Source organism: Limulus polyphemus, unplaced genomic scaffold (assembly GCF_000517525.1).
Source record: "Limulus polyphemus unplaced genomic scaffold, Limulus_polyphemus-2.1.2 Scaffold1494, whole genome shotgun sequence".
In the NCBI taxonomy this organism is placed as follows: domain Eukaryota; kingdom Metazoa; phylum Arthropoda; class Merostomata; order Xiphosura; family Limulidae; genus Limulus; species Limulus polyphemus.
This window is the reverse complement of record NW_013667104.1, coordinates 145,684-156,711: the sequence shown is the minus strand read 5'-3', so window position 1 is coordinate 156,711 and position 11,028 is coordinate 145,684. Positions and strand designations below refer to the sequence as shown.

At 33.1% G+C, this 11,028-nt stretch overlaps 1 protein-coding gene across 7 annotated transcripts in view; it reads right to left on the bottom strand.

Moving 5' to 3' along the window:
- Window positions 1-11,028, bottom strand: part of LOC106463828 (pleckstrin homology domain-containing family H member 1-like) — a 151,051-nt gene that overhangs the window by 89,952 nt on the left and 50,071 nt on the right. For all 7 annotated transcript variants that reach the window (XR_002611576.1, XR_002611574.1, XR_002611575.1 and 4 more), the window contains exon 7: window positions 7,153-7,875. Coding sequence is in view for 4 of the 7 variants with exons in the window: in XM_013923904.2 (XP_013779358.1) it covers window positions 7,153-7,875 (723 nt within the window). In the remaining 3 variants the exon portion in view is untranslated. The remainder of the gene's footprint in view (window positions 1-7,152; window positions 7,876-11,028) is intronic.

Genomic DNA, 11,028 nt, shown 5'->3' with positions numbered 1-11,028 from the left:
ATTACAGATGGAAAAACTTAAGTCATCAGACAAGAAAAAAAAACTCAAGCTTGTTTCTTTGATATGAGAGAGTGTAACTTGCATCTCACTGCTCTTCACTATTAAAATGCCATCCTGTTAGTTAATTAGTAAGGTTGTAGTCTGTATGTCCACCTTACTTTAAAACTGAGTTGTGCACATAAAAGTTTATTTTAGTAAAATGAAAAGATTTGGTTATTCAACATACAATACACTTTACTGTGGCTACATGTGATACATCTGGGTCTGTTGAAAGGTTAGGTACTTACTAATGAAGTGCCATTGCCAGGTACAGAGTATAAGTATGCCTCACCACCTTAAAGTACATTTCACCATATCTGGTCATGCTCTCATAACCATGCATCTTGACATAGCCCTGCAGTTTAAAATTCACTGGAAAATATTTTGTAGTGAGATTGAATCCTAAGCACACTGCTCTTCTTTGATTGCTTTACATAATCCATCTAATGTATGGGGATTATTATTTCTCCATGCCCTTTTGAACAGTCCACTTAAATCCATAAATAATGCATATGTCCAATGTTTGTACAGAGTAGCATGAATACCTGTTTTATTCTCCATCTGCTTGAGATATGTGATGGTTGTATAGGAGATGTGACTGGAAGCCTTATCTTGGTAAACCCATCCCTGTGGGCCTTGGCCTAGTTTTCAGATGGATATTCTTATTGATAATGTTGCCTGGAGCACAAAGATGACTTATGCCACTGAACTTTGGGTTCATGGATTCTCATCTGTTAAAAGACCCCCACACTATGCTTATCACAGCTATGTTACAACTTCTTTAGAGTGACCAGATGTACTGGTTTTTATGGGACAGACCCATTTTTTTGGTAGTTTGTCCCAGTGTCCTGAGAAAAATTCTCAGGATGTATAAAACATCCCAATTTTACGATCAAACTCTCAGTCACATTGAATCACGAAATGTAATAGGCCTACTTGATTTGCTCTTTGTTGTAATATGTACTATCCTGCCTCCAAACTCTCTTGAAAGTTCTGTCTGTGAATGGTGAGAAACCCAGGTCTGAATATAAAGATAGTTAAAGTTGTGCTCATCTTCAGTCAGTTTAGTCAGTTGTTAAATCAATAATAAAAAAAAAAAGTGCAGCCATACCAAGACTGAGTTTTTCGTGGTGCCAGGTCTTAAGATGAATTGGATAAAGTGAATAATTAAACATTTCTTGGATGTATAATTTTAATATTTGTGCTCATTTTTTGTGTCTATCTCCAAAAAAGTAGTTGAAGTTATTTCAATGCAATGTTAATATGTTTGGAAATATTGTAGAGCAGTTCAATAAATTTAAAATATATTAAGTAGAAGTTATCTCAAATTTGTAATAGCCATTTTAAAATTAAGGGCTGTACTCAGTTTTTCAGTTTGGAAATCTGATTACTATAAACTTGTTGCAAATCTCTTTCTGGACAATCCTGGTTTCCCATGATGATCCACATGCCTTTATTTTCTGATGTTATTATGTACAAAGAATATCCCTATCTTCTTCCAAGTCCTCAATCAGAACACATCTTTATGATCTGAGGGTATGAATATATTTTTATCAGAAAGGGTTGTTACATACCCTTCTCAAAAGTGATCAATTTTTGGTAGCACCACATTACCTACAAAATACCAAACAATGTCAAAATTTAGTTCTGACACATTCCATTCCTCCATGACTGTATATTAGTTGTGATTGTCATGTAACATGCTGATTTGCATATTCAAAATTGTTTTAATATAACACACTTAAGCCTCTGTAAATAAATAAGAATATCTAAATCTACTGCAGGGTCAGTTAACAGATAAAGAATTGCTGTTGTTTTTGTAAGGAGAGAGAATCCACTATATATTTTAACTAAAAGTTCTGATACACAGCTTTTTGAGTGGATTGTTTAATGTTGTAAATAAAGGGCTCCGTTTTTTTTTATTTTGATTTCAACACTGTCTTTCTCTTTTATTCCACCTGTTACAAGTCACTGTAAATTTTTCTCTACAAGTTAGACTCACAATCATATACTTTTTGTGGAGCTTATATAGCTGTATGCAGATATAACCTTGAATTACCACAAAGTACATCATCTGGTGAATGTATTATATAGTTTCCTATGACACAAGTACATCTACTAGTGAGATGAATACCTGCTCATTAATGTGTCATGTGATTATATGTAATATTATCTAGAGCTAATGCAGGTTGAAAATCTACTGGTGCATTAAGTGACACCTGTTGATAATGTGTTATGTGCTTATACACCTACACTAACTGGCCATTTTATTAGAAGACCAATGTACACATTTATAGAATACTTTTCATCCGCATATCTAAAGGAGAACTGAAAGTGTGATGAGTCAGATTGAGCCCAATGAATGTAGACTCTCATATTATTATTAATCTGCAAGGAAATTGGTAAGAGCAAGGATCTTCATATCTTTCAAAATGGTAATGATAGTAGGTATTCTATCTTGTAGAAGAATTGTTAACAATAAGTGTTTTCTTTGACCAGTTATTTATAAATATCTAGCATCACAGCTTATTAATAGTAGTAATGAAAAAGAAATACATCTGCAATTAAGAAAAACTGGGCACCAACTGCCAGTGAGTAACTGATACAAATGAATTCATTATAGCAGATGTTATAATGTTCTAATCGACCAATTTCTTCAACAGTGGTCAGATTGGCTATCTTCAATTTTACTATGAAAAAACAATGCAAAAACTGTTACATGGCAGCCTACAACCATTCTTAAACTCCTCATCTCATATGCAAACAGAAAATCAAAACTTCATTTGTGCATACATCATAAACTGTAGACAAAGAATCACTAGAAGTGTACAAGTGGATAAGTTGCATTTCACCTTTTATGTACTGATAATAGAATAAAAACATGGAAAAAAACTACATGTAAAACTTGACTCTGCTTGTCTTGTTTGATTTATTTAGAAGGGTAAAATAACAACCACAGTGTGCTTCAATATTATTTCTAACCATGTTCAACCCACTATATTGCATATCTACCCTACTAAGCAGTGTTCTTCCAAAACAATAATCCACTGGTCAAAATCAATTGAAAGAGCACAACAGTATCTTCATTTATCTTCCTTGGCCATAAAAAATAATTGAATTTCAATTCATTTGGGCACCACTGACATGATCCTCATATTTGTCATTGTAATTCTTTGTTAACATCTGTGAACGGTAGACCATACTCCTTGATAAGTTAACTATAATCAAACATGACACCTTCTATTATCTTGTAAGGTCTATACCAGAATGAATCCAAACTATTTTCAAGATAAAATATGATCCAATCCCATTTTAACTAAGAATCCCGATAAAACAGGTCATTCAATAAACTTTGGAAAGCATACTGATGGTGTAAATGTGAATCAGTGTTCTTGTAATGTAAAATTGTGATTATTTTGTAAAGAAAGCTGAATATAAAAAACTAATCAAATGTCAATTACTATAAAGAGATACTATGTGTGAAGAAATGTTAAAGTTCAGCTATAGTTATGGAAAATATACTTTGAACAACATTGATATATACAATAATAATGAAACACTAAGATCCCAAATTTTTGCTGAACATAATACCTCCTTTAATTATACACATTTCCAACAAACAAACTGGCAAGAGTCAAATCTACTCTGTGCTGAAAGGAAGACCTCATACTCACTGTAATACAGTGAACTGAGTGGCACAAATCATTTGAAAAACAGTATCTATGGTATTTTCTGAAATGTTAAGCATTGATCACGAAACTGTAGTACAATATGAATTTTTCTTTGGTGGGAACAGAGGATCATGAAAATTCCTAAAATTAACATTTTTCTATTACTATACTAATTTTCACTTATTATTGTGCTGGAATACATTCATTTCTTATTTGATTACCAAGGTATAGAGACATATCCATAAGAGTGAAAGGTTGATTTGCATCTCTTAAATTATTTCATTATCAGACTATTAGTACATTGAAATATGTACGACAATGAGCAGGCTAAATTTGTGTCTCACAATTATCAAAATATTGATTTTTTCACAAAAAAGATATGTTTAGTCTTTCAGATTATTGGAATATTAACAAGTATTAATTCACATTATGCCTTGTGTTTGTTAATCCCTTTTAGTGTTGATGAATGCTAAGTAAATCTACAGAATGATTTAGGTTCTATGACCTGTCATGAATACATAACATATTACAAGACAAATTTAAACATAAACCCATAACTTATTTTTTAAACTTTAAAAAACATTACCTTTTACTAACATTCAGACCTCTATAAAATATTCATTACAGTCAATGATCAAATAAGCATAACATAGACTAACATCAGTGATGTGGTTTCTTGAAAATGTTGTAAGTACAAAGAAAAGTTTTGTATAAAAGTAATTAAAAGATGACATAAAAGTATATTTCCTTATCAACCTTCCTTTGATTTCTTAAAATGTTTCATTTTCCACATTTCTTCAGAAATTCCAATGTACAATTGAAACAATAGCAATAGTTACTTAACCAAAAATAAAAGGTGTGTATTAGTGTACACATAGAGGTTCCATATAAATAATGCAGCAAGTGTAGTAAATATGAAACATTATGAATTTTTGAAACAAATATTAATGTAACAAAGAAGTCTAGTCTAGAATTATTATTTGACCAAATAAATAGAGCTATAGATTAAAAGTAAGGGAAATATAAAGAGATGATAGAATCATGAACTTCATCAAAAGCCTTTTAGAAAGGGAAAAGTGATACAAAGCACATAACATATGTATAACACATTTAATGTTAAAAAAAGGTAGTAACACAAGGGTATGTTACAAAATACTAACAGAAAACCTTTAGCAAACACATTAAAATAATTTGACTTCAATAATTCATTCTTTAGATAAAATCTTCAAAGTTGCATGTAAAAAAACTTAAAAAACTGTAAATGAGTGGTTTTAAGGTAATTATTATGAGTTTTCTTTTTATCAAATATATTAGTAGTTGAAAGATAATTTATTTAAGATATTAATGTTCTTTTTTTTGATAATAATTAAAGATGCTAAATAATTTAATCTATATATCAAACACAAAGATAAAAATTACCAAATATGTTTTATTTTGATCCTCAAATTATCAACTTGCTTTTATATACTGTTCACTAAAAGTTAGACCTAGGCATGCGTGCCCGCAGGAAGGGGCAAAAACCTACACAAATTATGATGTAAACTTAACATCAAAGTTTAACTAAATATTTTTAGAAATTGTTATTAAAACTCTAAATTTGTGTTTGTATTTAAACATACATAATAGATATTCTTTTAGTCTGTTGACTTACACTGTAAAAGCTGATCCCCTAGATACATGTTTGACCCCCCCCCCCGAAAATATTTCTGTGGGTGACCATGGACCTTGGTGATTTAATCAAGACTCTATGAGCAGTGATTACATTGATTTATCAGAATTATACTTAAAGTGATTGTCATGAAAATGATCAAATAGTTGATATTAGTGTTTCCAATTATAACTGTCTTTTATTATACCAATTGTCCAAGTAATCAAAATGTTGCTGTTATGTTTGTTGTTAATCACAAAGCTATGTAATGGGTTATCTGTATTTTACCTAGTTTTAGCCTTATAAATTATTGTTTCATTTTTTTTCTTTTTTACTTAAAGTTTGTTCAGCTTTGGTCACTTTAGGGGAGATAGCTCATGATTTGAAGGTCTTTGGTTCAATTCTCATTGCCATCAACTTGCTTTCTCTGTCTTTGTTATTCCAAAGCTACTACTGGCTAGCATCAACAGCTGCCCTCTTTTTTCTCCTTCTGAACTGCTGACTAGAGGAAAGGCAACTAGTCGGTTGCACCCACCATCAGTTTTTTTTTTTCTTTTTTGACTAGAAGGAAGGAAAATGGCTTGCAACACTTGCCACCAACTTTTTTTTTTTGGTTTGAGGAACACTATATACACTAATCAATGAATTGAATATTGATAAATAAATTAGCACATCCAGTGCTGTTAACACATACCACATTGCACTGGATTGAGCAATTGTATGGTTTATCTGTACCAACAATATGTAAAGAAATAATAAAAAACTGGGTGATATCACTCATTTTCTGTGTAAAATACACAGGAGACCCCCAACTATAATAAGTTAGATTAACTGCAATATTGATGATTTGTTTTGTTTTGTGTGACCAACAAAATCATGGAACCACATGGAATTTGTTGTATAAATAGTTTTTAAAAATGTTCTCATTTACAAGGTTAGACTGCACTGGTAATACCAGGGTTGAAGTAGAATTTTTATATTTATTGCAAGCAGAAAATGAAAAATAAGTTATAAAAATGCTGAAATCAAAATGGTTTTCCCAATCTTAATATGAAATATTTAACAAAACACTATTCCCTGGCCGCAGTTTAGTTCAATTATCACATACATGCATTATTGTATTCATAACATCAAGATAAAGTGAGTCTGGGTGAATTTGTCTACAACTTTGAAGTTGAATTTCACTGGGGAAGGATGTGTGTTCCTCTGAGTTAAACATCTAGGGAACAATGTAAATCTGGAAAAATTTTCCAAACTCATGATTTTTTATTGATTGGCTTTTGTGATTTAGCATAAGTTAGCTAGCTTTCTCATAAATCAATAGGACAGTTAGGTCTAGGTTCTAACTGTTAAAGTAGAATCTGTTGTTTGGAATCTACTCCTAAAGCAAGGATCATTTGGAAGCATTTCACTCTAGCATCACATAGATAAACAGTGATTGTTTAACTGAAGGATCAACAATTAGTTTCTTTCCTGACTATTACAAACTCTGTTGACTTTAAAAAATACTATATTTTGTAGAAAACCACTAGATTATCAACATAGAAACCACACAATGCAATAAGTGATACAGCATATTTTGGGTAAATAAAGTAAATTTTGTTTTTAAAGAAAGTTGTTGTTCTCACTCACTGGTATTTGTCTTATTCATCTTGTGCTTATCAGGAATACACACATTACAATAATAGATTTATTATATATCATCCTTACTTATTATCAAAAGCCAGAAGAATCTTAATTTCTTTGTTCCTATAACACAAAGAATATTACACATTACTATTAAATATAACTCACCCATGGTGGAACTTGATGTTTTGGAGGACTTGGGGGATCACCTTCTTCTACTGCATCTCCAGTAGCCAAATAAGGAAGTTCATTACTGGGAGTGTAAATTTCTGCATAGTCATGAAGTTCGTTATCTGCAGATACTCTCTTTCTCCTGTCACCTTCTACACCACAACTTTTCTCATTGAAGAGTTTATTTGTGTTGTTCGGTGTCTCAGGAATTGTTAAGGCTAGGTCATGTATTCCTGGAGTGTTAGTGGACCAATTCAAAGGACTAGTAGGAGATCCTTCCTCTTTATTCAGAGGTCCAATTTTCTGCCGAGGAAGAGGAATAGGCTTTATTTTCTGTTCTGACTGAAGCTTTTGCGCATGTCCAGGTTCTTTAGTGCATACAGAAATACTTGGTTGGATTCTAGCATCTTGATCAACCTCCACATCACACATTCTTGCAATAACTTGATCAAGTTCATCAGTTGGAGTAAAATATTGTGGATTTTCTACGATGTTATACTGTGAAAATGTTAAATTAGTTATATTTGATTTTTTTTTAGAGTGATCTACTTTGGCATACATAGCAAAGTTTGGCAGAGCATCTTCCAGTGGAAGAGTGCCCACTTCCTGTTTTTCACCATCATGTTCAATAATCCATGATAGTACATCTAGTCTTCTTTCCAATGGTTCTCCTGCTGTGTTAAGCACTTCTCGGTCTGTTTCCATGTCCTCAGGCAATACCTATTAATAGGTTAAACATATCAGACATAAAAACATTAATCCCAGTTAATAATATCCAAATGACAAATAAATAATATATTTAAATGTCACCTTATTTCAAAATAATAAAATGATAATATGAAAAAAACCATCCAATTTCAAACTCAAGCAAAACAAAAATATTTAATAAAAACCACATTGTGATGTATAAACAGAAAACAATAGCTGGAACATATGGATGGCTGTACAAATTTAATTTTGGAGTTAACTAATACATGTTTCTATTTGAATAAGTAACTATGTTATCATATTTTTTGTTTCTTTTTTTATAATCGTTATTCTGGTACTGTTAATATATGTATATATATATATATAGATAGATAGACACTTTTTATTGATGTAATATAGTTCAATACTCACTTCTTTGACTTAATAACTGTTTATAATCCCAACCTAGTGTAATCTGAGATATAAAGTTCATATCCAAGTTGATAAGAATGTGCTTAAGCATGCATGTAGGTATATATTTTAATAATTTTCAGGGTAGTTTTTCAGCTTGGTAATTAACCACATTAAATATCAAATTCACATAATTAGATACAGTACAATCTATCCAACACAAGGGGATGATTTGGAAACTGTTTTTAATATCGTTTTCATACATCCTCACAATGTATTTGGATTTACAGAACAGACAAGACATTTTACACAACATTACCCAGGATAGGCTGAAATAGAAAAGTACATATAAAGTCATTTAGCATATTTCTTCACATCTGAAACCATTCAAAGAGATATCAGTACAGCACTCACAAAAATGTATTAAAATTAAGATCAACTGTGATCACACTCTTATGTTTACAATATCCAATATTCAGTATAGAAAGTTAAGATTTTCTATCAATGAAAAATTTACCTCATCTCAACCTTGATTTTCCCTCTAAGCATTGCTAAAATTTTCAACAGCACACCAGTCTTTTATACCCCTTTGTTTTTGCACCATTGCAGCAACACATGCTGATAATGTGATTACCCTCCACCAATCATAGTGTGCCACTTATACTAGCACAGGTAGTTTCCTCTACCATTGCAGCATAATCCTCACTTTCATGAAATAGCAGATACAAACCAGAAACACCAGTAAATCAGTGAGGAGGAAGGGCGGGAAGTGGGTGAGAAGAGGTAAGTACATATCAGAAATACACTTTGAGTGCATAAAATTGTTTCATATCTTTTACTTAAGTTATTTAGAAATCAACAAGTGTGGTCTGCCCAGGCAAAAACATCCAAGGTAAGCTCCTTGTGATATTACTGAGTATGTCAAGTGCAGTCCATCTGGGCAGAAAATATCCAGTTGAAGTGCCTTGCATGAAAAAAATTATTTTGTGATTAACAAGTACGATCAACCCAGGCAAAAACATCCAGGCAAAGCATCTTGGATTGAGCATATTATGATATTGTATAATAATAAATATAAAGACGATAGCCCTCTTCTCACAGAGTGGGTAGATATGACTACGAAGTTTGTTTTATCCTACAAAACCCACTCCTTCACGGTCCATCACTCCAGTGTCTGAGTAGCAGAAGTGGCAAGGATGCCCATGCTTTGGTGGGGGAATACATGCTGGGGAGTCCAGAGGAACAACACACTGGAGATAGTGCAATGGATGTCTGCGATTCCCTATTTTGAAAAGCAGAAAGACCCTGATTGCAAGAATCAAGGGTCAGTTAGGGATGGGCAAAAATCCCCATCTGCTTTACTCATGAAGTTCATGAGTGACAGTCCTTTATATATGATACAGTGATAATAAAAAAAACATACAGATAGAGATATATACACCCTTCCCAAATAAGCAGCCAGTAGTCTTACAGAAACACCCCATCTCCATAGTGAGCATTATAGAAGTATACAGATTTAGTGCCATGATATAATATTCATCATATCTGACCAGGTAACACCTGTCACCATATGGGATCCTGAAATATGATGTAAAGCAACAAAGTAAGTAAAAAATAAAAAAAAGAATAATATGTCGACTTACTCCAGGCAAAGGTGAACGGATGTGTGTAGAATTGTCACAAGAGGAAGACAATATCTGCTCGAGGAAGACACAGCTATGTTGTTCAGATAAGGAGTGAAAAATGCATTGCGAGTTGTCCACATACCAGCCTGAATGATTTCCTCCAAAAGACAGAGGTTGCGAGCAGCTAAAGACATAGTTAGATGACAAATTTGGTGTGAAAAAACTTGATGTAGATGGCAACCATCCATAGTCATGTCAGAATGCACCAGTTGTATGAGTTGACAAACTCAATCAGTAAGCAGAAGAGGTGAAAAATCCTGGGAAACAGAGGAATTCCATGGAAAAATACACAGGAAGGAGAACCACGAAAGGAGGCAGTACAATCAATATAACATAGCAGGTAATGAACTGAACAAAGTAGATGATTCAGATCCAAATGGGGGAATAGGTGGGAAAAGGAAGGTAAAAAAATAGGAGAAAAAGCCCAACAAACTTCCCAGGCAGCCAATGATCTGAAGGAAGGCCTGATCTTGGTAGTGGATAACATACGAGGAATGGTAAAGGATGCAGGAAATATTAATGGCATAAATACAAGAACGATAATGCCCTCATGCCCAAAGGGGGAGGAAATAGGTCTTAAAGAGAAAATGGTACAAGGAACACACTACAATGGGTTGAAAGGGAGTACCAGACAGGGCATGAAAACAACATTGAGATCTCAATCCAGAAGAATAAAGGAACACAGAGGATAGACCAGATGAAAGGAACAAGAAAGGATGGAAATAACTGGGGAAGAAAAGGCATTCCACAAGTGTAAGGAAGGAAGGTGTTCAACATAGTGGCCCTATAAAGAGCAACAGTTGAAACAGACAAACCCTGAACAAACAACTAAATGAAGAACTAGGACAAGTAAGGAACAGAAGGACAAGATGGTCAGAAGCCATGGCCAATAGACAAGTCTGAAATAACCAATGCCTCTGATGGCACGGGACCAGACAAAAGTCACACGTGAAGCTGGAGTGTGATGATGTTAAGATGAAAAATGCCCAATCATGTTTGTCAGAGGAGCAATCAGAACAGAGATAAGGGCAGGGGCTGTAGCTTTAAAAAGGGCTGAAGCAGGGGGAACCACATCTGAGCTGGCCAATAC